This window comes from Xenopus tropicalis, chromosome 1 (assembly GCF_000004195.4).
Source record: "Xenopus tropicalis strain Nigerian chromosome 1, UCB_Xtro_10.0, whole genome shotgun sequence".
NCBI lineage: Eukaryota > Metazoa > Chordata > Amphibia > Anura > Pipidae > Xenopus > Xenopus tropicalis.
Genome location: NC_030677.2, coordinates 20,841,335 through 20,869,314, shown reverse-complemented (window position 1 = coordinate 20,869,314; position 27,980 = coordinate 20,841,335). Strand labels below are relative to the sequence as shown.

The window sequence follows — 27,980 nt, the reverse complement described above, 5'->3', positions numbered from 1 at the left end:
AGTTATGCTGAGAACCTTGTCTCAGGGTCTTGTTGTATAGTAAGGTTCTGGTTGGTTAAAATTACCAACACTTGTCATGTACAGCACTGTATAGAGAACTGGCACAAGTAAGAGCTCAACCTCCACATCTCACGATTAGGGTGACTTTGTTGCTTGCCCTTTACCAATAGGCATGGTGACCAGCAGAAAAGTAATGTACTCTGTACTCTGTGTATAAAGTAGAGTGGTTTGCAAACCAATAGTGAAGAGCAATTCACAAGCTCCAGATCACTGCAACTGTAATGAAATCAAAAGTTGACCAATTTACATTGTTTGTCTACAGTGGTCAACGTCTTGGGTGGTCATAAAGGGGTTAAAATTATACAAGTCATATTTTAAATATTAAAATGTGGTCTATAAATGGGAAAGGCTTACTCCTTTCAGCTCTACTACTCCAATGTATAAGTGAAGGGATGAGCCCTTTTTGAATTCAGCCAAAAATACTGAATCCTCAACAAAAGAATTGTGCGAATCCCAAACTGAATCTGGATTTTCATATTAAAATTTAAAAAAAAACAAAATAACTGCATTAGTCTGCAAACAAAACATAGGTGCTTTTCAAAGAGACATGACTTTTTGGGCACGGCTGGAAGCGAATCCAGCAAAAAAGTGCTAGGATTTGACCAAATCCCGAACCAAATTCTGGATTTGGTACATTTTAAATAAAGACAGAACAGGAGAAGAGAGGAAAAAGCAAGAGTTGTTTATAAAGCAAAGCTCTGCTTAGTAAGGACGGGAAGAAGAGAAATATTTGGGCTGAAGGTCTTCAAAGAAAAAATGGATTGGATCAAAGATCTACCCTGGCTTCAGCAAGAGCTGAACAAACAGCTGTCTAAGGGCTCCCAATGAAGAAAGGGCTCCATGTAACAACTTTCCTGCTGTCTCTTTGCATTTTTTGGTATGTAACTAATCTTGGCAGATCTGCCTTCGAACTCTAACATCAAAGTGTATTTCCAGGTAAGGGACTTACAGTTTTCTCTCAATACACCCTCTTTTGCCTTTTGAACATCACCATTAATTACAGACATGGCACATGAATAAACAAATGCACATTACTGCTTCAAAACCTTATAAATACACCACCCTTGTTGCAATTCTGACCCTGCCTCCGAGCCACAGAGAAAGCGGGCATTTGTTGGAATTCTACAGGCTTAAGGGAAATAATGGTTTAATTATTTCACTTGAGCACATAAAACCTAGAGGTTGATAGGTCACCTCAACCTTTATTTATTTTTTTCTTTGAGAAAATATTCAAGAATCCTCAATGCACTGATCTGGTATCATTTCAGAACAGTTAAGCACTTACCCACAATCTAAGAGATTAAAGGGGTTAACGTTTAGTATGATGTAGATAGTAATATTCTGAGGCAATTAGCAATTGGTCTTCATTTTTTATTATTTGTAGTTTGTTAGTTATTTCATTTTCAGTTCAGGAGCTCTCCACTTTGGAGTTTCAGCAGCTATTCAGTTGCTAGGGTCAAAGTTACCTTAACAACCAGGGAGTGGTTTGGATGAGAGACCAGTATATGATAAGGAGAGGGCCTGAATAGAAAAATAAATTATTCTTTAATTACTTAATGCCTCATGGTCTAGGGTTTAGTTCAAAAGCAAAGGCAACCAAATTTGAATGTAGACAGGACCACATGAATTGATGTGGTTCTATCCAGCCTGGTCATTATGATACGATCCTTAGCCTGCCAAACAATCAGATCTTGCAAGTAAGTGTGGGATGGTCGCACGAAACATTGTCAGATCCGCCACACACCATTCAGGGCTGAAATAGCAGATAAGGAGGTAGAAACAATAGAATTTCTACCTCCTTCTGCCGATTCAGCCCTGACGGTAGATTTTGCCGATCGGTGAGCAGCAGCAGCTTCCTGTGATATCGGTCGACTCGCCGACATGCCATATACACACCGAATATCGTACGAAATGAGGTTTCGTACGATATTATCGGTGCGTGTATGGCCAGCTTAAGTTTGTAAACTCGAAAAAATGTGAGGTATTTACGTTTTCCATTCGAAAGCATTCAATATGTGAGTTTATTCTATTTAGAAACAAACTCAAATAAGCCCATAAGTGTATTATCAACGTAAATGCAACGGGGTTTTACTGCTAAGTCATACATTAGTGTATATTGTTGGCCGAATCTGTTCATTGGCAATCATTTTCTTTCTCTTTCCGTGTAAATTATGGCTGTATATCAGTTGAAGCTAGACCACTAACTAGCAATTGAGTGATTCTAGCTTGGTTAGATCAAGCACTGATCATTTCTTTCATTCAAGTTCTGCCTACTTTGATGTTGTTTACACAGGGCCACATTCAGCAATTTAAAACCATGAATTTTACCAGCACTTTTACATACATTTTTTTTTTTTTCCAATTCGACTAAATGTAAAATTATTAGAGAGTTCTTTAAGGTGAAGAAAGGCTACTTTCAAGAATGTTGGTATTTACTATATATATAGGAACCATTCCTTTCCAGCGCTGTGGAATATTCCTAATGCCCACACTAGATACTAAAAATATCGCTGAGGTTCACCAGCGAGAGGAAAAGTTGCATCTGCAGTATTACGCATATACAGAATTATCTTATTCTTGCATTTTCAACTCATTCCTGACTCATGTAAATGTCAGGCTTTTTATACACTTTTTTTTTTTTTGCTGGTACCTCTGCTGTGGCCGCAGTTATTTCCAAAAATTTCCTTCTTTTATAGATGCAGTGAACCAGGGACAAGCAAGATGCAGACATGCTACAGGGGGCACAAACTAATAACGAGTCAGTAGTTCTAAAAACAGGTATGGGACCTGTTATAAGAATGCTCTGGAACTGGGGTTTTCTAAATAACAAATCTTTCTGTAATATGGCTCTCCATACCATAAGGATTAATTACATTTTGGCTGAGATCAAGTACAACATACTGTTTTATTATTACAGAGAAAAGGGAAATCATTCTTAAAAAAATCGAATTAATTGATTAAAATGGAGTCTAAGGGAATAGTCTTCGCAATTTTGGAGCTTTCTGGGTTTCTGGATAACAGATTCCATACCTGTAGCTGTATATAAGAAGAGTGGAACCATAGCAGGTTAAGTATGACAAGATGGCGACAGTAGAGCAAAATGGCAGCAGGGACACTCTGATCCTTCTAGCACAGGTGAAGGGTAGGGGAAAAAGTTGTAGTACTATAATATTAATAGTTCTATAATAAATGTGGGGACACCTACAGTTTACTGTACACACAATAACTAAGGATCTACCTACAGCTCCCAGAATCCCTTGCCTTGGGCTGTGCAGGTTGGATATGTTTCACATATACTTCCACTCAAACACAGAAAAGACTCCCGTTAATACTTTTTGGCTGATTCTGCACACTAGCTAACCATCTACACATTATAAAAGCCCCCCGAGGTCTGCGGTTATTATCTTTCCAGAACATACTTCAATGACAGAATGGGAAGCAGCAAAACGTATTCAGTGTCATGCATATTAGATCAAATATAGCACTCAAATAAACACTGCCTTTCAGAGAGCACGGGAAGGAAATGAAGATAAATATGCCTGTCTTCCTTCAAAGCCCTAGAAACCAGATATCACGGCAGGACCTCATATTTAAAGCACAAATCAGTGTCTCTAAACTCCTGTCAAATTTAGATACAGTTGCATAGTAACGGAGGATGAAAAATAAAAAGCACATGTCCATCAAGTTCAACCTCTGATCAGCTTTTAATACCAGCAGCCTTGTATTGTCTCGCTTAAAGGCGACCAACCCTTTCTTGAACCTGTCCACTGTACCCGCCATTGCAACTGCTACTGAAAGAGAATTCCACAGCCGCAAATTCACATTTCTTCCATTAAGTTAATGTGACTTTCAGCATCTTCTAAAAGGACCACCACTGGGAGGATGCAGGTTTCTGTGCTCCTTTTTTGGAGGTTGATATTTTTGAAGGTGCAAGGCAATAAGAAAAAATAAGGAAAACTGGAAAATTGTACAGGTATGGGACCAGTCATCCAGAATGCTCAGGGGATTTCCAGATAACGGATCTTTCTTTAATTTGAATCTCTATACCTTAAGTCTGCTAAAACTCATTTTAACAATAAATAAACCCAAAAGGATTTAAACACAATAGGACTGTTCTGCCCCCAATAAGGGGTAATTATATCTTAGTTGGGATCAAGTACAGATACTGTTTTATTATTACAGAGAAAAGGGAATCATTTAACCATTAAATAAACCCAATAGGACTGTTCTGCCCCCAATAAGGGGTAATTATATCTTAGTTGGGATCAAGTACAGGTACTGTTTTATTATTACAGAGAAAAGGGAATCATTTAACCATTAAATAAACCCAATAGGGCTGTTCTGCCCCAATAAGGGGTAATTATATCTTAGTTGGGATCAAGTACAGGTACTGTTTTATTATTACAGAGAAAAGGGAATAATTTAACCAATAAATAAACCAAATAGGGCTGTTCTGCCCCCAATAAGGGGTAATTATATCTTAGTTGGGATCAAGTACAGGTATTGTTTTATTATTACAGAGAAAAGGGAATCATTTAACCAATAAAGGGCTGTTCTGTCCCCAATAAGGATTAATCATATCTTAGTTGGGATCAAGTACAGGTACTGTTTTATTATTACAGAGAAAAGGGAATCATTTAAACATGAAATAAACCCAATAGGGCTGTTCTGCCCCCAATAAGGGGTAATTATATCTTAATTGGGATCAAGTACAAGGTAGAAAAGGGAAATCATTTTGCAAATTATTTGATTACATTGGAGTTTATGGGAGATGGCTTTCCCATAATTCTAAACTTTCTGGATAACGGGTTTCTGTATAATGGACCTGTGCCTGTTTTTTCTACTGCTCTTCACTTAATAAATTACCCCTTCAGCATTAGGCCCTGTGGGCACAAAACAAATGGAGCAATGTTACAATTATTTATGGTCCAATTTTCGATGCAACTCAGTCCGTACCATTACAGAAAGAATATTCTGCAGCATTGTCCATTGTTTGCTCACAGTTGAAGGCAAAATAAAAGTGAAGCATGTAATTAAGTGATACAGAAAACGTCAATTTTCCTTTGATTCCTTGATGCAAAATCACACATTTATAATTGACAGCACACAAGTACAAATTACGCTGACTGCAAAAATTAAACCTAAATTACAATACCTATCATCATGCAGAGTGTTTCAGTAAACAGATGTTTCTTGGCTGAGCAATTGCTCTTTAGGCACAATTAGTGTTGCACAAGCAAAATGCCCCCCAAAATCCTATGGCTTCACTGCAAACATGATCTATATCAGTGATTTACCAACTGCTGCAGAACTATAAATCACACATAGATATAAACAGACTCCCAAAACAAGGCTCTGCTGTATACAATCATAATCTGAATCTGAAATGTATTTCGCTCAACACGGAGTCATAAACACGCTGCACATGTGTATTAGGGAGATCCCAGAGATTACAGGAGAATAAAGAGATGAAACATTCACTCTCTTACTCCCTAAAGGCGTCATTGCATTTAATTTATTGTTGGCAATCGAATTCTGGGAGCCAAATTAAAAACCACAAGACATAAAAGAGTTCATCCAAAAAAAATAAGACAAATGTAGGCACTTTAGTTCAAATAACATAGGAAGTGTGACGCTTTATACGGAGAGAAGCAAGAATAAAGTGCTGGAATAGATGAAACAGATTTCTATCTTTGCTATGAAATCATGAACAAAACTGGAATATAAAGGGAAACACTGAGCTTGCAGATTCAGTGATTAAAATACTTTTGTCAGATTAAAAATGTTTATTTACAACTGACGCATGCAAATTCACGTTCCATTTGGTACAATGGGAATAAATGCAGAGTCAGGAATTCAAGGAAAATAATTGCTTTTGTCCTGCCGAGTTTGTTTCCATAAGGACGTTGGCGTCATTGCACGAGCCGTAATGCTAACTGGAAACTACATCATAAAAACCATGCTTATTTTGGGTGGTGATGTATTGAAGCTCAGAGGGCTGTTCAGGTTACTTATATTCAGATATTATGATTTCCAATAAGGACTGAAGCTAGATGCAACAGTATGTTCAGTAAAGGAACACAAACATTTACTGTAAACACTCATTCCATCATTCAGTCCTTATGTTCTCAAGAAATAGGCCCCACCCACTTACATGTGATCGGTGTAAATACGTGCAAAGCAAGGCATAGGCTACAATGGATATTAGCTCCTGCAACCTACTTCGTTTACATGGCAGTGTTTGGCGGTAGAAGTGAAATATTACCTTGAAAGGGTTGCCAGGGTCAGTGCCCTTAGCAACCAAAGAGCTTTTCAAATTTCAGTTCAATGACATCCCATAAGAAAAGTCAAATAAATAAAAATACACAAAATGCGTAAAGATTTAACTTAAAAACACCAGTGCTTACATCTGTCTAACTTTAAGTTAAATATTCCTGGCATATTAACTGAAACTATAAATTATGGAGTCCAAGTTCGAATTAGGATCCTGAGGTACATAAAAAAGCACAGTAGTCTCTACAATGCCCGTTGTTGGACTACATCTCCCAGCTGACAGTAAGGGAGTTGCACTTCGTGCACCACATTAATGGCAGCAGGCTGGAAATACTGATATAAAAGGGTTAATGGCACCATCTTGCCTTACTATGCCTGCTTCCCTCAGTCTCCCTAACTATAAAAGCTGCTCTGCAGGACCCGGTGCTGTCGTCCAGTTAGCGCCTCCCTAAAGAAAGCTCTGTGGCAGCTTATAGCCCATTCTCCCCACTGACTGAGAGGGAGGCACAACTTGCATTCATGTGAATGTACATCCAGCACTAATGTGCCTAATGCCCCCTCAGTGCCAGCAGCTGGCTGCAAATATCCCAGGACAATGAGCCTAATCCTATGTATCCTGGAAAATCCAAAGCACTAAATAAAAAGGGCAGCCTGGTCGCAGCGAGCCGGGGAAATCTAAGATACCATTTGGGACAAAAAAGCCCTGAAAATGGAACAATGAGCTAAATTTTGCTGCCCCCGCTAATTAAAAGCGGAAGCTGGGGGCCCTTTAGAGTTAATTTTGTGCAAGAAGTTTTCTGCCCATTCAATGGCGGCCCCCAGCCGGGACTATATTCAGGGAAAATTAATTGTCATTCCGACTACGAGTGGCCTACTTTCACAGCAAAAGCTATTCCTCAGCGCAAGGGCACAGCTATACATGGAAAGAACATCTCCTGCCTTTCTAGGCATGAAGAACTGGCTGATTCTAGTGTGAATCCCAAGCATTACACAATATATTTGTAAATAATCACAGAATTATTACATTATCTAGGGTACAACCAAAAGTCTAAATGGAAATCAGCAGGTTTCATTTTGGGCTTTTAGGTTCCTCCCATTATACTAATACAGGTATGGGACCTATTATCCAGAATGCTTGGGACCTGGGGTTTTCCGGAGAAGGGATCTGCTAAAATCACTTAAATATTGAATAAACCCAAGGTTTGTTTTGCCTCCAATAAGGGGTAATTATATCTTAGTTGGGATCAAGTACAAGGTACTGTTTTATTATTACAGAGAAAAGGGAATCATTTAACCATGAAATAAACCCAATAGGGCTGTTCTGCCCCCAATAAGGGGTAATTATATCTTAGTTGGGATCAAGTACAGGTACTGTTTTATTATTACAGAGAAAAGGGAATCATTTAACCATTAAATAAACCCAATAGGGCTGTTCTGCCCCCAATAAGGGGTAATTATATCTTAGTTGGGATCAAGTACAGGTACTGTTTTATTATTACAGAGAAAAAGGAAATCATTTTGAAAAATTAGAATTATTTGCTTATAATGGAGTCTATGGGCGATGGACTTTCTGTAATTCGGAACTTTCTGGATAATGGGTTTCTGGATAAGGGATCCCATACCTGTAGTACATTTTTCTTAAATCTGTCACATGAGGTAACTGAATAAGTGAAGGTTAAATAAAAAAACATAAGTGGAAAGCCTCATAAAAAAGACGTGATATAGGCCTCACCCACTTTTCACAAGGCAGAGCTGATTCAGTGACAAATCCCCTCACAAAGTATAACTGAACCAGTGACAGGAAACACAGCTCATGGAAGAGGAGCCCCTCATAGAAACTTCCTGTTTTGCCATCACAGGAAGTCTAATTTCCCTGACAATTTAGCACCTGTATTAGTAAACAAGTCCCAATGTCTACTTTATGTATGAACAAAATTCAGGATTAGGCCAAATTCCAGCACTCTATGCAGGGTTTGGATTCAGTTTACTATTCGATGAACCAAATTGTGTCTGCTCTGGGCAACCATTTTGTTTTCACAGATTATGGTATTTTTAGATTTTTCTCATATGTGAATACGTAAATCAGGCCTGGACTGACATTTAAACAGAGGCCCAAACAGCCCCCCCACCAGTCCAATAAATAGTGACTGTCTATGGCATTTTACAGCAGGCCCTCTAGTGTTTACAAGAATCCTCAGATTGCCAGTCCGGGCCTGATGCAGATCAGGTTTCATTCACAGTTCCCAACTCCCAAACGTTTTGCGGAGGGCTTGTCTGTATCCAAAAATGATGAATTTGGTGCAACCCTACTTAATTTAAAGTCACATAATTAGGGTTTCTATTGCAGCTAAAAGCAAAAATGTGCTGACTGATTCCTAAATCAAACACGAGATTAGGAGCATCTCTAATCCATTCTGCATAACCAACGCAAAACGGTTCTATACCAATTACCCATCAAAGACACACAAAATATGACCCAAAGCAAACTGCTGAGAAAAAAGAAAAAAAAGCAAAAGCGTAGAGAAATAAATGGTGTTAATGTGCACTAAAGGTACCCATTGGTATGTATATAGTGCAGCCAGTGCCCATATATCAATATCTGTCAAAATGTTTGTCTGAAAGCAACTTTTGGTAAAATTCCAAGGCATCCTCTGAAGCAACCCAATACACTAATCCCTGCCTTGGTGCACAAATCACGTCTGTTTGTCTTTCCTATTTGTTCTGTTCTGCAGGCTACTTCTCTAAAGAACTGGTCCTACAACACAGATGAGCACAGGACAAATAAAGTTAATGGAGACAGCACCGCTTCCTGCTAAATAATGAAGCTGATATGAGCCTTACAGACAGCTGATAACAACTTAAGTATGTAATTAGGCAAGGGGTACAAGGGCACTCACCAAATAGAAAATAATACGCAGAGTTTAGCATACTATTTCCAGAAAACATTAACTTACACAGGGACATGTAACCTAGAGGTTAAAGCTAATTTTTTTCTCTCACAAAACAGTAGTTCAATCATGCTGGCCATACACTTACAGATTTTAGTTGTCTTACAAAGAACGCTTGGATATCGATCGTACATTTTAATGCAACAATCTAAAACTAACATTCAAATGAAAAAAAGTGTAGGATTAAAGTTCTGAAAATAACAAATCTGACAATGCTTTGGCCATAAATAATTGCCAGACAACAATCGTACTAAAGTTATGTCCCTGGGAATACACTGTAGGTCACCCATGGGTATCCTCAGATATACATGCACAGATATTAACGTTATCTAATAGGAATTTTCTAACCGGTCCGATTGACACGGTACAAAAATTGTTGTGATGATAATTCAGAGCCAGCACAAGGTCAGAAAATCGGATAAAACTTTGTTTCATATGATTATATTGGCACGTGTATGGGCAGCTTTACAGATGAGATTCTAGCTAAAGAGCTTTCAGACCAAAGTAGTCAGTAACCCTCTCTGAAATTCATTATATTTAACAGAATAGTAAGACAAATGTGTAACTGAAAAGAGCCTGGCACTGGAACTTCAAAACAAACAAATATTTTCAACATGCCACTTTTGGGCTGAAAGTAACCATTAAAAAACCTTCATGAATGCATCATAGACATCACAGTCTCCATGACAGTTGTTAGTTGAATGTACACTTTCTACCCTAAAGAGTACACAAAGGGTCAGACTGGACTCGATCCCTGTTGCTGCTTTCCCTGGCCGCCAATGTCCTCCCCTGACGCGTTTCACTTACATATGCTCAGGTGAGGACATCGGGCGGGGGCACCCGCAGGGGACATTTTTAAAGACATATTTATCCAAGGATGAACTTTCACTTTCACTCATTGATAAATACTATTTTAAAAACGCCATAAAAACGAATGGAGAGTGGCGAAATTTCACTATAGTTGTCTGTGACAAGTTCGAATGTCACTTTTTGATAAATATACCCCAGTAAGTCAAAAATCAGCCCAGCACGCTTCATCATAGGATTGTTAGCTGGCTTCTGCTACATTGTTTCAAATGTCTAAACCAACAGGGCAGGAGTAGAAAGAGGACAGATACTGCTTTCAAAGGGTTAAGTTCAAGCTATTTGCTTACAAGTAACTTTAAAACCACTGAATTTAATGTAATATAAAAAATATATACGGAGTTATATTTTTTTTCATTAGGCACATTTTTATTTTTGGGTTTACATCCCCTTTAAGCCTTTTATTTATAGTTTATTCCAGACCTGCCTTGTATCCTGCAGCAGCAGCAGAAGTAGCAGATGTTAAAACCCCGAAGGATAAATCTGCTACTTCGGAAAAGGTGGATAAGGCAAACGAAAGGTGCTTTTCCTGGGGGAAATTCCACAAATACTCTTGATTTTCACCACCCCCCTCTCCAAGTGATAAATTGTAGAACCTTCCACACCAGAAACCTGATTCAACAATTCTCCCAAGTTGTGGTTCCAATTTGTCTTAATTAACGTGAATTATGGCAGAGCAGCACACCACTAGCCAATAAGGTTTTTTAACTCCTCTTCTGTTGGAGTTGACACTCACATAGCTCCCCCCCCCCCCCACGAACCTCCTTTTTTAAAAGCCGCCAACGAAAATACCTCCTTTCACTGCCAATTACAAAATAACACATTTACTCAAAGCAGCAGTGTGAGAAATGAAAGGCTTCCCAGTTCCAAAAAGCTGCGGAATGTTTAATTCCATTCATGCGACTGCACTGACATGTGAGTTTCACTGGGTCTCACTTGACTCCGCTCAGCTCCTTGTCAGCTAGAACTCACCCTGCCCGGAGTGCCTGGCTTATTCTATTGCTGTGCTTGGCCAAGGTGTGGGGCCTTCAGCTGCTGTAACTAGATACCAGGGGTGGCTGGAGTAGCTCACTGGAAGCAGTAAAAAGGGGTACAATTATCACGTCCTCGTTTCTCACTGTTAAAAAAATACACAGCTGAAGAATGCCATGTCACTTTGTGTTACAAAAAGAGATTTGGGGCGGGGGAATTCATAAAAGTGACTTTAAATTTGGCATTAAATTGCAGTAACATTTTCCAGAAAATGATGAAACAAAAGGCCTGAAAGCCACCCTACACCAAAATTTTTTGAAATAACAAAAAGCTGTAGAAACAAACATCAACCTGAAATTGTTACAAAAAATTAGGAAGAACTGGGGTCATGTATCAACAATGGGGCGGTAACCCAAGGCAACCAATCAAATATTTGCATTCATTGTTCTACCTGCAGCTGAAAAAAAACAATAACTGATTGGTTGCTATGGGTTACTGCCAATGGGCCAATTTGCCCAGTGTTAATAAATGAGCCCCTATGAGTGACAGCAAAAAAATCCCCTCCATACATGCACAAAAAGTGCTGGGACTAAAATGGCAGGCCACTGTAACAGTGCGACAGTTTATTCACAGGGGAGGTGACTGGGATTTTAATAGGTCCTGGCATTTCAAGTAACCAGAGGCCCAAACAGCCCAACACATACTGACTGTCTATGGCATTTTACAGGAGCCATTTGTAGTTTGCCCATGCCAGGCCTGGGAGATTTACATGGCAGGCGACTGTAACAGTTCACTCACATGCAATTGACTGTAAAAATTCACACTCTTGGCAGCCAACTGTAATTGGTCACTCACTTGGTAGCTGACTGCAACAGTTCAATCACATGGAAGTCAACTGTAACAGTTTACTCACTTGGCAGGCAACTGTAGCAGTTCACACATGGCATGCAACTGGAACAGTTCACACACCTAGCAAAGGGTATAGATCAGTTCACACACCTAGCAAAGGGTATAGATCAGTTCACACACCTAGCAAAGGGTATAGATCAGTTCACACACAAGGAAAGGGGCCTCAAACAGTTCACAAGCATGGCAGAATTAGATAGACAAATAACTTCTCAAACCTTCAGAAATGAAGGTGGGCAAACCTGAAACAGCAAAAGAAATCGGGAATTTTAGTAAAAGTTCTTGAAGGCTCACAGTTAGCTACCTGGGCCTCCATATCACTGTCAGTCACTGTCAGACATAGAGAGTCCACCTCATTGTTAGTTACAGATGAAACCACACACATGAACACCGCCATTCGCCCAAATGTGCCAAATTACACTGGGCCATGAGCAGTAACCCAATGAAATCGTTGAATTCATTCTTCTATATGCAGCTGGTTTTAAAAAAGCCAATTACAGATTGGTTGCTATGGGTAATTGCCCATGGGCAAATTTGCACAGTGTTTGAGCCCTGTGATTGTTGCTTAGATGACTTCTGTTTAGAATTTGCCCTATAAAAAGCAAGTCAACCCTACATACAACCCTATTCTGAGAAGCCAAGTTTCCATTAATAGAGGATTAGGGGCCTGTTTTTGGACTCTTGTGCTTTCCATTGACAGGTCTGCACAGTAAGACCCCCCCCCAGGTGTTTCCAGGGTCAGCTAGCCAACACATCCAAGAACCTCAACTAAATGTCCATCTGTGCCTAAAGCTCCTCGGGAAGGGTTAATCAATGAATGAGATGAATCCCATAGCCGGCGGCAGCTGGAGCAGAGGTATCAATGGTCACTACAGGCCTATTACTGAAAGCTCTTAGTAATCCCAAGATTAAAGGCCAGAGAATACGGAGACAGGCAATATATTCAGGGATGTAGGGATCTTCAACACCAGCAGCAAGTATGGGTCTTATATCCCAAAGAGCTAAGGCTTTACTTATAAAGAGAACCTGGTGCTACAGAGTGAATTAATTCACTTATGTTTTTCTCTCTGCCATTTTCCCCTTTTAAAGGGAAACTCGCTTCCAATATATTTCATTAAAGATTTGTTACCGTAACTGATATTCACACATTGTTTCAACAGTCGGAACCAGAACACAGAAAGGGATAACCAAATATTGCTTTCAGCATATTTTCAGTGGCATTTTCATGTCATAAAAGCTTTTCTGATCAAACTGAAACTGGCCAATGTCTTTTTTTTTAACATTTTTCCCCTGAGGCCTCTATAATACTGGGGGCCAGGGACAAAACTGGCCCAGTAACACATGCTAGTATAAAGCCTTTTTAGATACACAGAACACTAGAAGTAGTCTTACAGACTGGGGTACAACCTTCCATAATGGGGACAACCCTTTTTTTAGTGCAAAATAGCAAGACTGGGACTCTGAAGGCAGCCATCTGGCTCTGTATTATATAGAGCGAGGATTCAAATAGAGCGAGGGTGCACAGATGTTCTCCCCATTATACAATAAATCACTTAGAGCAAGATTTATGAAAGTTGAGCGAAAGCACCAGGAAACTAAACTTCATACATAGGATCCGGGTGTGAGAATCATTGCTGAAGGCTACAACAGGCATTCATCTTCATTGGATTCAAACTGGCCGGTCCTGATGGGGCATACAAAGTGATTTTATTCTACACTTAAAGATCACAAAGCCACCACTAGTTAATACAGTGAGTCTTGGCCATATGGAGAATTTTGTCCTATAGGGTAGAATGGTTTTAGCCTGCATAAAGCTGAGCTGGGTACCTGCCCCCATGTAAAGCAAGCCATAGTTAGGTGGCCATACACAGGCAGATTTAAGATGCTGATTTAACAACAATATAAATAAGAAAAATGGTAAAATGCAACAGGGACCCCCCCTATAGGAAAGCACTCAGTAGACAAGAGATCAGACAGCTCAGCAGTGAAACAGGACACTCATTTAACTGAGGGGTGAAAATAGGCAGAAATGTTTAACTTTTCCTAATGGAATGTGAAAATTACATGTATTTAAGTCAACTGCAATCCAATTATCCCCATATGAACTGAGAGGTGTCAAAGATCACATTACAGGTTAGGTTAATGCCCCCACCCCCCCTGGTGCATACCTAACCCTGACATTTATAGGGAAGCTTCTGCAACATGTTACAAAGCAAAAGAAGCAGAGTTTGTGTACCTGAAGGCTAACAATCTTATTCCACAGTGCAGCAGGGGACTTGCCACCTCGCATTTTCAAAACCACCAGTCACCTAAGGAATGCACCTCTTGCATGGTATGCTGCAGACTGCATGGCGGCACAATGGTCAGCACTGCTGTCTCTCACACCATTTGAGCCCTGGGGGTATCTGCAGGCATTTTGTTATCTAATCCAATGCTAAACGGAGCCGTCAATTTACCCCATGTCGTTAGGGTGATAATGCTCCAGTCCTGGATTTTTATAAAAGATATCCGAATTTCTAAATAAAATTTTGCCTATTGAAACAATGTAATCTCTAATATATGTTCATTAAACCACCCTTTGGTACAAAAACACCCCAGTCTGCACCCAATGCCACACAGAAGCACAATGTCTCCTTTCCAGGCCTGTAGGAAAGGGGGCAACATCTGGGAAAATAGAAGATGTCAATAATGGCAGGAAGCGTAAGCGCTGCTTCATAAATCTGTCAATGACTATTCTGCATTAAAATCCTGAGAGCCACTGCCTGGGGGGGCAAACTGTGAAAATTCCCAGGTGTGACTGCGCTCCTCTGCAGGGTTTAACATTCCTATTCCTTTTAGTTACGGGTCTCTAAATGGAAACCTATGGTTTGCCTATTGGGTTTTGCCATGGGTGTAAGCAGCCAGAGTCTACTCAATGCGCAGTAAATCACTGAATTGCGCTGGAATCGGTGCGTAAGGACCCTTGCCCTTTGGTCCTTTGATGGTTCATCTATTGAAATGCCCATTAGCAAAATAACTGTTTATCGTGGGCAAGAAAGATGACCAGCTGCAAAGCTGCTTGCATTACCTATATAAACCATATACTTATTTAAAGGGGAAATTGCCCTGTACCTGAACAAGGTTTTACAATTCAAGGTTTCTACCTGTTAGCAACTCCCAGTACCTACCCCTCTTCCCCCCCCCAGGTGCTGTGAACTGCAGGAAGTTACTAATAACAGTAACAAAATGCTGTGCAACAAACCACCAATGTCGAAAAATACAAATACCACTGCAGCAGCGTTTAAATGAATAAAACTGCCTTAGTCATACACAGGAGTTTGCCCAAGGGCCACTCTACGGATCATATATATATATAGAGAGAGAGATCACTGCTGAAACTTGTGCCGGAGGGGCAATACTGTCATGTCTCCTTGCAGAAGGGTTAAATATGCCGGCTTAACGGGTCTGTTTATAATCGGGGGCCCCACAGCACTGAGGAGATTAGAAACACATATGCATTAGGAATTTTAATGCCCTAAAGCTTGTTTTTTTTAAATGAAAGAGCCTTTAGGGTGAAGACACACTGGGCTACAAGTAGCTGCTACTTTTTCATGGCTACTAAACTCCATAAAATCTCCTGCCATATACAATACTGAGAATTGCCTCTGCTAAAACACATAGAGACAATTATCAGTAAATGATCAGCATCGTCTTTGTTAGTAGCCACGACCAGTAGCTGCTACTAGTAGCTCCGTGTGTCTTCACCCTTGCAATGAAAACACAGCAGAAAGCAGGCATATAGATTGCAAGCTCTTGTGAACAGGGCATAGTTACTGCAATCATGACAAAAGTGGACATATTTGCAGCTGCAAGACATGAAAGGCATCAATGCGACCTCTCTCTTTCTGCACCCCCCTCTGGGGCACCAAGATCCTGCAATCTGATTGGATCAGTCAATAGATAGTATATACTAGACACAAAGTTGAAATATTGGCCCAGGAGCTCAGGTGACGTGCTTTCTACACCTTGTTAGCTCACGATTCAGTGGAAAAGACAACACCCGACGTGGACAATTTATTTGGCTTCTTTGGTTCATTGCTGGTACTGCTGTGGGAACAAAAAATCAGGTGCATTTCAAAAACAAGAAACAATAGCCAATGAGGATTCTGGGGGATGTAGTTCATAAGAGCAGGGCATAGTATTAGAGAAAGTATGCAGCTACATGAACTTAACAAACTCAGGGCTTTGAAGATGGGTTATACTTCCAGTGCTACTAGCTGCAGTTTTGTTGCACCTACAGGTACCTGGAAGCAGAGGTAATTGGTTACTTTACACTCGCACTGCAACTGCTACAAGAGCTGCTCTCTGCTAGGATTAGTAGCTCTGCCCCCCGAACCGCCTCACTATTAAAGTGAAGCTGCCATGCCGATTGCTCTGACACTGAGGTTGCCCTCTTGCTTTTACTCAGCAATTCTATATAAACATACACACCCCCACACATCCAAGTGACTGCCCAGGGAGTCTGCAATGTGTAACATTTGTGACATGAAGTCAAAACGGTTGGTGTCCAGACATTGCTGACATGGGACGTCTGCTGGACATGCCTAACATGTTTAAATGTGATTAACCCTTACTGTGCCTGCATGGGATGCAATACCTCCAACACTACGTAGGTGGCAGTGTTGCCAATATAAATCTGCGAAAGCAAATATGCAACCACTCATGATATAAAGCACACTACAGTATAACCAACCAAACATAAATCATCTCTATTTCTGAATTTTCTTTACAGTTTTCAGTAACCCATAGCAACCAATAAGAGATTTGTTTTCAGTATTTTACCTGTAGCAGCCAATCAAAGCTAATTGCTCATTAGTTGGTACGCACGACCACCTATGCCCACTGTAAATGAACCCCTCAGAGGCATTAAGAGTTAATATTAAAACCCATGCGTAGCCAACCAGTAATCTGTGCAATATTCAGCACGCTCCATTCATGTCTACAGGAAAATGATAGAACATCCCCACCATAATTACTGATAATGGACACATCTCTATAATGATTATATATATATATATATATATGTGTGTGTTTGTGTGTGTGTGTATGTTCCATTACCGAGCCATGATACAATATACAGCTGAGCAAAATCACTCACCAACCCCAAGTCAAACCCTTCCATCACAGGGTTCTAGATTGTTCCACTACCTACTGCATCATTTTCCAAACAAAGCCCAGTAAATAAAAAGATTCTGGCAAAAGCATATTCGTTGCCTGTGGAGCAGCAGCCAATTTGTTTAGTGACTCTGTCAGGAGAAAGATTAAGGGCAGAATGTGAATTAGTCGCTGGGAGGACCAGATGAGCAGAGTGCTGACAAAGTTGTAGCTACTGCTGAATGAGCACAAGTGTATACCCATGGGTTACTGCAGCAGTCACAACTACTAACGGACCCGGGATATAACCGAGTACTATAACAGCTAAGAGTATGACATTATTTGAGTCATATCTGAGGACATAACTGACTTATAACTAGGTCCTACAGCCACAAATCTATACAGTAAGTAAGTGACTTATAACTGGGTACCACAACAGCCACAAGTATTTAACTAACTGAGTTATAACTGGGTACCACAACACCCACAAGTATTTTACTAACTGGGTTATAACTGGGTACCACAACAGCCACAAGTATTTAACTAACTGGGTTATAACTGGGTACTAAAACAGTCACAAGTATATAAGTAACTGGTTGATAACTGGCCACCATAACAATCACAATTATATAAGTAACTGGGTGATAACTGGGTACTATAACAACCACAAGTATATTGGTAAATAGCTTATATCTGGGTACTATAACAGCCACGAGTATGTAAGTAACTGAATTAAAACTAATACTGTATTTGTACTGCAAAAGCCACAAGTATACACTGAATTTAAATAAAACTGGGTATTAGAACAGCCAAGTACATAGCAACAGGAGCCACAAGTATACAGTGGAAGTAACTGGGTTATAACTGCTACTATAACAAGTTTATAAGTAGATGGCATAAAACTGGGTACTAAGACATACATGATTATGCGCTGTAAGAACATATTACACTTTAACAGCCACAAGTATACACAGCAAGCAACTGGGTTATAACTGGTACTTTAACAGCCACAGGGTATGGGAGCCGTTATCTGGAAACCCATTATCCAGAAAGCTCCGAATTATGGGAAGGCCATCTACCATAGAATCTATTTAAATCATATAATTCATTTTTTTTCTTTTTCTCTGTAATAATAAAACAGTACCTGTACTTGATCCCAACTAAGATATAATTACCCCTTATTGGGGGCAGAACAGCCCTATTGGGTTTATTTCATGGTTAAATGATTCCCTTTTCTCTGTAATAATAAAACAATACCTGTACTTGATCCCAACTAAGATATAATTACCCCTTATTGGGGGCAGAACAGCCCTATTGGGTTTATTTAATGGTTAAATGATTCCCTTTTCTCTGTAATAAAACAGTACCTTGCACTTGATCCCAACTAAGATATAATTAATCTTTACTGGAGGCACAATAATCCTATTGGGTTTATTTATTTCACGTTTAAATGACTTTTGGTAGACTTTAGGTTTGGGGATCCAAATAATGGAAAGAACCCTAACTTGAGGTTGCATTCTGAATAAAAGGTCCCACACCTGTATATACTTAAGTAGCATGGTTTTAACTGCTACTATAACAGCCATAAGTATATACAGCAAGTAACTTGGTTATAGCTGGGTTCTATAACAGCCACAGGTATATACTGTTAGTAACTTGGTTATAACTGGGTTCTATAACATCCACAGGTATATACAGTAAGTAACTGGGTTATAACTGGGACTATAACAGCCACAGGTATATACAGTAAGTAACTGGTTTATAACTGGTACTATAACAGCCACAAGTATATAAATAACTAGTATATAATTAATTTTTATAATAGCCACAGGTATATACAGTAAATAACTGGGTTATAACTGGTACTATAACAGCCACAAGTATATAAGTAACTAGTGTATAAGTAGTTTTTATAATAGCCACAGGTATATACAGTAAGTAACTGGGTTATAACTGGTACTATAACAGCCACAAGTATATAAGTAACTAGTGTATAAGTAGTTTTTATAATAGCCACAGGTATATACAGTAAGTAACTGGGTTATAACTGGTACTATAACAGCCACAAGTATATAAATAACTAGTATATAATTAATTTTTATAATAGCCACAGGTATATACAATAAGTAACTGGGTTATAACTGGTACTATAACTGGGTTATAACTGGTACTGGGTTCTATAACAGCCATAAGTATATACAGCAAGTAACTTGGTTATAACTGGGTACTATAACAGCCACAAGTATATACAGTAAGTAACTGGGTTATAACTGGTACTATAACAGCCACAAGTATATAAATAACTAGTATATAATTAATTTTTATAATAGCCACAGGTATATACAGTAAATAACTGGGTTATAACTGGTACTATAACAGCCACAAGTATATAAGTAACTAGTGTATAAGTAGTTTTTATAATAGCCACAGGTATATACAGTAAGTAACTGGGTTATAACTGGTACTATAACAGCCACAAGTATATAAGTAACTAGTGTATAAGTAGTTTTTATAATAGCCACAGGTATATACAGTAAGTAACTGGATTATAACTGGTACTATAACAGCCACAAGTATATAAGTAACTAGTGTATAAGTAGTTTTTATAATAGCCACAGGTATTTACAGTAAGTAACTGGGTTATAACTGGTACTATAACAGCCACAAGTAACTAGTATATAAGTAGTTTCTCTAACAGCCACACATTTATTCTTTGGAATAAGGGAAGCAGTTTAAGTTTGCACACTTCACTTCTTGCTTTATTATGATATAAAAACAGTGCCAAGCCAGCAACCACATACCCAGTAACCAATTGCTTCCCCCAGCCCAGCTTGCAGAATAACCTCCCATGCAATATTACACATCTGAATTCCATCTAGTAACCCCCTCTGTTCTGTCCCCCACCAGTCTACGCAAAGTCACACAAGTTACCATTAAACCTATTAAAAACATAGCACTGGCTTTACTTTCCTTTTATAATCTAATCAGTAAAACACAGAGGCATAAGTAAAGATCCATACACAAATGAAACCAGCGGGCAATATATGAAAATATCATTGTGCTTCACTCTGCTTGCCTGGGGTGGACCAAGCAATGACTTGCTCTACCAGCCGCTCATACACGGAAGCACCCTTGTTTTAACCCAGCAGGAAAATCCATACAAAACATTTTTTTTTAATTTTAAAGGGTAAGTAAAATACCTCTTAATGGAAGCATGAAAGAGAAATAAGCATTTTGTGGAAATTTAAACCCTGTGCCTCACTGGCTTTCGCCAGAAGGAAGCAATTACTCCTAAAAGACTCACTTTCCCTCCCTGACAAAGTCGGAGATAATTATTTCATGACAGTAACGCTTATCACTCTCTCGGCTGAACATGTCACCTCGCTTGTTTATCTGAGCACAATTTATTGCCGGGAGTAACAGTGCATTCCATTAGGTCTCTGGCCGACCAGGTGGGTCACCACCTTCTTTCTTTACCATTAATAACATTGGCAAACACCAGTCAGTGGCAACCGTAACTCCAGGTGACATCAACAAGAATACATTGGGGCTCATTTATTGCCCCAGTGCAGTTACTTATAGCAACCAATCGGCAATTAGCTGCAGGCAGAATACTAAAAGCTAATCACAGAAATGTCATTCACCTTTTGGTATTATAAATACAGAATAAAGCCTTAAAGAGGCACTGTACTTGCCAATTATGATAGGAAACTATACCTTACTTTTCTTCCTGAGCACAACAAAGGCACCCCAGTCTCTATTGCTAGGTTAGCCCAAACAAGCACTATTTAAGGGAATGTGACCACTAGAGGGCACTGTATAATTAGAATGCTTGGATGAGGTAACCTCATCAGAGAAATCATACCTCTACATATACATGGCTAACTGTGCAGAATAACCTATGTTTGTGTTTGATTAAACATTGACAGTGGGAAAAAATTTATGATTTCCCCTTTAAAAATACCTATGGCAGAAAAGTAAAAAATCAGTTAACATTCCTGGCGTCAGCACTTAAATGCACTGTGTTGTGCGGCAGCGTTCAGCGAACCATGGGTTGCTATACAAACACACACAGAATACATATAGATTAGCTATTACTGATCAGCCAATTGTTACATGGGAATCTTTAACGCGTTTTGCACGATACAGCAATATATTTTCAGCTGATTCATAGTTTACAGTATTCTCAGTGTCTCCAAATCACATTGCTGGGAACTGGTTACAAACTGACCCCCAGTTACATAGAACTATCCCTCCCAGTGCTCCAAATCAGCCAGGGATGATGGGAAAAGTAGTTAAAAACAGTTAAGCAGAGCACAAAACACAAAACATGATATTTTTATTATTAGTCTGACGATGCTGGTATTTGTGGCGCCAAAAGGGGCTTATTGAAGGAAATAGAATAAGGGTCTATAGAGTGAACAAAGCTGAGCTGAGCTGGGTAATCTCCAGGCAGAAGCTTAAAATATCACCAATATACAACAAACCTAATCTGGATCCTGCAGGAAACATCCAGCAACAGTTATTGTGATTATTCCTGCTGCAAACAGCGCACTCATGCTGTGAGCCATGGCCTGATCACAGGAGCGATCGGGTTGTACCATGTGTCAGGGGTGTCCTTGCTCTTTCAGCACGGGCTGCCGTGGGGGAGATCATACTGAATGGGCAGACTGCAAGAACTGTTTGCACCATCCCAAATGATTCCATGAGATGGCACAGTACTAACAGAAGATTTGTATAGATATGACAGTCCCCCCTACAGTGTTTATGCCTTGGCCTTGCTTTTTTCAATTCAGTGTACATCTTCATCCCCCTGCTAAAGTAACAACCTTTTGCTGTTCTTGAACTACAAATCCCAGCACCCAGTTCTGTGATTTGTGGTTTAACTATAACTGAACTACAACAGTTGCTATATACCTCTACCAAGGACTAAGACGCCCAGGGCCCTATCCTCTGTATTTTTATCCCACTTTAATGAAATTTCTTATGGCTGTTCCTTGGCAAAACTCGGTTCCACTCCAACTATTAACAAGTGAATACTGGGCCCCCTGCCTCTAGATCTCTAACTCGTAGGTGCAATTATGGACATGCGTAGCGACCTGGGCTCCCCTACAAGGTACTGTAAGCCCATTAGGCACCATTAAACACTGCGAGACTGTAAATGAGAAGAGTCCGGTCAATTAAAGGTAAAGGCATTAATCTGCAACTCAGCCAATCCAATGATTAATTAGCCTCGTCTAACAATGCCCCCCCCCTGCTATTCTCTCCCAGGGCACGCCAGGGACAACAAGTACATTTGCATTTCTCAGGAGCTCCACCACGGGTTGGTTTAATCCATAGGCATCCCTCATGTCAAACAAACCATTCACTCCCTGCTATGCCATTCACAGCAACAACAATATCAGGGACGGTTTTCTTTCCTTTTAACCCAGTCCTGTCCAAGCCAAACCAACAGGGATATATCCGCGTCTGTCTCTCCTGCTTACCTGATGCTTTTCTGCTCGCTCTGTCCTCCCCAGGGAGCGTAACTGGCAGCCGGGCGGCCGGGACACAGTTCACAGCGACCAGAAACAAGCAGAGAGTGCAGAACAGGGTGACCATTCCCATATGGATCCCTTGATAAAGGGCAATTCCGCAGCCCCCTCCAGCCTTAGACATCCTCTGGTCGCATACTTTCCTCGGGTGGGTAATCCTCTTTATAGTGCCCTTATGCCAACCTAGAAGGATGCAGAAAGAGCATTTTTCACTTACATAAAATAAAAACCTTCCCAGTCTTAATATTCACCCTGAAATCCCACTTCTTTTATTGAACTACAATACCCAGCATTCCCTAACAACCTAAAGCATTTCCTTGTATTTGGGCATTCCCTTCTTCGTGTGTCATACATAGCTGAGGAGAGTGTCCAAATTTATCATTTAGAACCGGAGAGCAGCAAAAATGTTTAATAACTTAACTACCGTGTTTTAACCCTTAATCCTATTTGAGTCATTGAATTAAATAGCCCCTTTTAAATCATTCAAAATAATGAGAACAAATTTCATGTTGCAACACTTTATACAGTGAATTCTTCTGATAGCGACCCTTCTATGGTCTCACAATAGTGTATATTTTACTGTCCCCCTATGGCTAGCCTATAAGGAACCAGCGTATATAGAATGGTTGCCTACCAGGCAGGATATGTAACATTAGAAAGTGAAAAGGGCATGCTTATCTCACACCAGTTACCCTTTAAACTCTGTAGAGGCTTCCCATTACTGAACCCCAGCGGGATGCCTCCCTCCTGCCATGATAATAAGCTTGGATTTTACAAATGCATCATTACCCAGCGAATTCGCAGGCAGTTTCAAACTAACAGAGCACAGCAAATATTTGTAAATCAGCACATTTTTGGTCTAATGCTGGCCGCAGTGACGAGCACCTGCGCCTTCCTACTAGCCCATGGGGGGTTATTGTATGGAAATATGGCTCAACAAACAACAATTCTGCCAAGTGCACAAATGTCGAGAAGGTAAAAAGGAGGAAAAAGGAAAATCAAACTCATTTATATGGTAAAAAAGACAGGATTTGTGCAGCCCTTCACAACACCAGTCACAAAGTGCTTTAGATTATTAATAAAGCACAGAAGTAATTTATTGCATAGAAAGCAAGACCTTAGCTGGGGGAGCTCGGGGCATTTGCAGGTCTCCAGGTGTGTGACAGGGGGTTACATTTGATGGGGCACACCAGGGTAAATACAAGACGGAACATTCACACCAAGCAGTTGACAGCAACAAGAAAGTCCCTTGATCTGAAGCTAAACCTGATTGCATGCCATCCCACTGTGGCTACAATGTATCAGGAGTCAGACTCCACACTCAGCAGGAAGAAACTGGGGTATTAGAGACAGGCTCCAGTAGTGAGGTGTGCCAGGGCAAGAAGGCATGGGTAAAACACAAGAGGCATTAGGACTGTTTGCTCTAAATTAAAGATCATGCCCGGCGCTACAATGCCCCAGCACTCAGATGACACAGAGCATGCAGTCTTCTATGTGTGCCAGGTATTTAGCCAGGGTGCCCAGTGGAAAGGGCATGGGTATAGCACGGAATGGCAGAGGCTTGCTGCAGATTCTCTGAGCTACAATGGATCAGCACTAGGATGGCACATCGACTCTGCAAGTTAACATAGTGAAGTTCCAATCAGGCTCCTATGCCAAGGTGTGGCAGCCCAGGGTGCCCCAGTGCAATGGGCAATGTGTGGCAGTCATGCCCGGGGTGCCCCAGTGCAATGGGCTAGGTGTAGCAGCCATACCCAGGGTGCCCCAGTGCAACGGGCAAGGTGTAGCAGCCATACCCAGGGTGCCCCAGTGCAATGGGCAATGTGTGGCAGTCATGCCCGGGGTGCCCCAGTGCAATGGGCTAGGTGTAGCAGCCATACCCAGGGTGCCCCAGTGCAACGGGCAAGGTGTAGCAGCCATACCCAGGGTGCCCCAGTGCAATGGGCAAAGTGTAGCAGCCATGCCCAGGGTGCCCCAGTGCAATGGGCAAGGTGTAGCAGCCATGCCCAAGGTGCCCCAGTGCAATGGGCAAGGTGTAGCAGCCATGCCCAAGGTGCCCCAGTGCAATGGGCAATGTGTGGCAGCCATGCCCAGGGTGCCCCAGAGTAATGGGCAAGGTGTAGCAGCCTGGGGTGCCCCAGAGTAATTGGCAAGGTGTAGCAGCCTGGGGTGCCCCAGAGTAATGGGCAAGGTGTAGCAGCCTGGGGTGCCCCAGTGCAATAGGCAAGGTTTAGCAGCCATGCCCAGGGTGCCCCAGAGTAATGGGCAAGGTGTAGCAGCCTGGGGTGCCCCAGAGTAATGGGCAAGGTGTAGCAGCCTGGGGTGCCCCAGAGTAATTGGCAAGGTGTAGCAGCCTGGGGTGCCCCAGTGCAATGGGCAAGGTGTAGCAGCCCGGGGTGCCCCAGTGCAATGGGCAAGGTGTAGCAGCCATGCCCAGGGTGCCCCAGTGTAATGGGCAAGGTGTAGCAGCCATGCCCAGGGTGCCCCAGAGTAATGGGCAAGGTGTAGCAGCCATGCCCAGGGTGCCCCAGAGTAATGGGCAAGGTGTAGCAGCCATGCCCAGGGTGCCCCAGAGTAATGGGCAAGGTGTAGCAGCCATGCCCAGGGTGCGCCAGAGCAATGGGCATGGATAGGGTGAAGAAGACCTGTAAGATGAAGGTTTCCCGTTGCCTCCTGTCACCCTGACGGACTCTGCTCGCTGGGAGCAAGTTGCCAAGCTGGCCAGTCCCAGTAAGGGCACCTACCTGCAGGCTGATACAGAGATCCCACCAAAAGGGCTGTCGGTGCCAGGCGCAAGCAGATCCTTCTGTGCCCGTAAGGAGATTGGGGGCCGGGAGCAACCCTCCTGCTTCTACCCCAGCGTCCTACTCCTCTCCTCCCGCTTCTACTCCAGCACTCTGCCGGCCACTCTGCGGCTCCGCCCCCTAACTCCAACTCCGGCGTGCTGGGCGGGGAAAAGATGCTAGGACACGCCTCTCGGACACGCCTTGCTCAGTTGACATCATCACTCCCCTAAATCGATGTGTATATTAACCTGTGCGTGTCTGCGGCACTTTTATAGCCGAGCAGCAGTGTTTTATATACTCTTAACCCCATCCATTCCTGTAGCACTGTAGCCTGTTGTTTTTTTAACTCATACCTGCCTCCAGCACTCTAGTCTGGCGTCTCTTAACTCATGCATGACTGCAGCACTCTAGTCTGGCGTCTCTTAACCCATGCATGACTGCAGCACTCTAGTCTGGCGTCTCTTAACTCATGCATGACTGCAGCACTCTAGTTTGGCGTCTCTTAACTCATGCATGAGTGCAGCACTCTAGTTTGGCGTCTCTTAACCCATGCATGACTGCAGCACTCTAGTCTGGCGTCTCTTAACTCATGCATGACTGCAGCACTCTAGTTTGGCGTCTCTTAACCCATGCATGACTGCAGCACTCTAGTTTGGCGTCTCTTAACCCATGCATGACTGCAGCACTCTAGTTTGGCGTCTCTTAACCCGTGCATGACTGCAGCACTCTAGTCTGGCGTCTCTTAACCCATGCATGATTGCAGCACTCTAGTTTGGCGTCTCTTAACCCATGCATGACTGCAGCGCTCTAGTCTGGCATCTCTTAACCCATGCATGACTGCAGCACTCTAGTCTGGCGTCTCTTAACCCATGCATGATTGCAGCACTCTAGTTTGGCGTCTCTTAACCCATGCATGACTGCAGCGCTCTAGTCTGGCGTCTCTTAACTCATGCATGACTGCAGCACTCTAGTTTGGCAGCTCTTAACCCATGCATGACTGCAGCACTCTCGTTTGGCAGTTTTTAACCCATGCATGACTGCAGCACTCTCGTTTGGCAGTTTTTAACCCATGCATGACTGCAGCACTCTCGTTTGGCAGTTTTTAACCCATGCATGCATGCAGCACTCTAGTCTGGCAGCTTTGAACCCATGCATGCTTTCATGACTCTGATGAAGCAGCTCTTGTCATGGATGACTGCAGACTGATAGCTCTTAACCCGCAAATATCTGTTGCACTCTAGTTTGACAACTTTTAACCCATACATGACATGCAGCACTCTCGCTTAGCGGCACCCCATATCTGTGCCATTCTACTCTGGTAACTCTTATCCCAGGCACGACTGCGCCACTCTAGTCTCGTACTAATTAACCCATGATAACCTGCAGCACTCTAGTCCGGAAAGTCTTTACCTAGGTCTCCATCCAAAGCTTTAACGAAGCAATCATTCATCCATTTATGGTTCTAGCTTTAACCAATGCATGCCTGAAGCAGTCCATCAGTTATACATGCATGTTTTTAGCACCCACTCCTTGGTCAAAAGTTATGAAACTATTGCCATGCATATGGATCTATGTTGTATATGTTGCAGGTAACCACAACATCTAAAATAGTGTTTTGTGCTGCATAGAGAAATGTGCTCAGATGGTTCCTTCCTGTCTCTCACAAAGCAGCAGTTCTTCCTTGCTTTATGGCTAAGATTCTGTGTATCCTAATAGCAGGACCATCTGACCACTGTGGTCAGAAATTCAATCTAAAACCCATTGTTTAAATGGCTTTGGGTCTTGAAACTTTTAGGCTCAAAGGTACAGAGGGGTGATCCCAGGCATTTTCCCCGTAACTCATTCTGCTGTAGTGTTGCAGTATTTTCATAGCCTTATAATTTGGGGTGCATTATCCCATAATTTGTTTTTGATACTTGTACCATGCAGGGTCATATTATTAAGTGTAGTGGTATTCTTATTTTTTATTTACCCATCCACATACATCATTTTTGTTTCACATATTTATATAGGATACACCAAGTACAGCATGATATTGGGGTTTGTGCCAAATATTGCCTGGCGCAGTTTTTATTTGTACAGTAATAAATTATATTCTTGTGATAAAATGTTCCAGAATCCAACAGAATCAAATCGCTTGCGTCAAAAATGTATACACAGGGGAATGTGGGCTGGCTGAGAGTGCTGGCACCCACACGTTCTTATCTGGGAGCCAGCACATTTACTTGAGAAGTGTTTGAATGAGTCATTTATATTACAGGGTAATCAAATTTAAAAATGCCAATTTATTTAAAATATATCCAAACCAACCCCACATTTACAATCAAATAAACCCAAAGTAAAAAAATATATATTTTTCCAGTTGTGAGATTAAGGGCTTGGATGATATAAAGAATCCCACATTGCTTGTCACTGTATGTGGGCATAGTTTATTGTTTACACAGTACTTTCTCTCTTTGGCTATTTGTGTATCCCTATGAGTGGAAGCTGCCATATCGCAAGCC

At 41.4% G+C, this 27,980-nt stretch overlaps 1 protein-coding gene across 6 annotated transcripts in view; it reads right to left on the bottom strand.

The window, feature by feature from the left end:
* fgfr3 (fibroblast growth factor receptor 3 (achondroplasia, thanatophoric dwarfism)) overlaps positions 1–25,671 on the bottom strand; it is a 67,802-nt gene extending 42,131 nt beyond the window's left edge. For 2 of the 6 annotated variants that reach the window (XM_012957306.3, XM_012957299.3), the window contains exons 1-2: positions 25,435–25,663; positions 22,643–22,873 (exon numbers count right to left, since the gene is read on the bottom strand). In XM_012957306.3, the coding sequence (XP_012812760.1) occupies positions 22,643–22,814 (172 nt within the window). In that variant the 5' untranslated portion in view covers positions 22,815–22,873; positions 25,435–25,663. 6 annotated transcript variants of the gene reach the window in all.
* Positions 25,672–27,980: the final 2,309 nt, after the last annotated feature.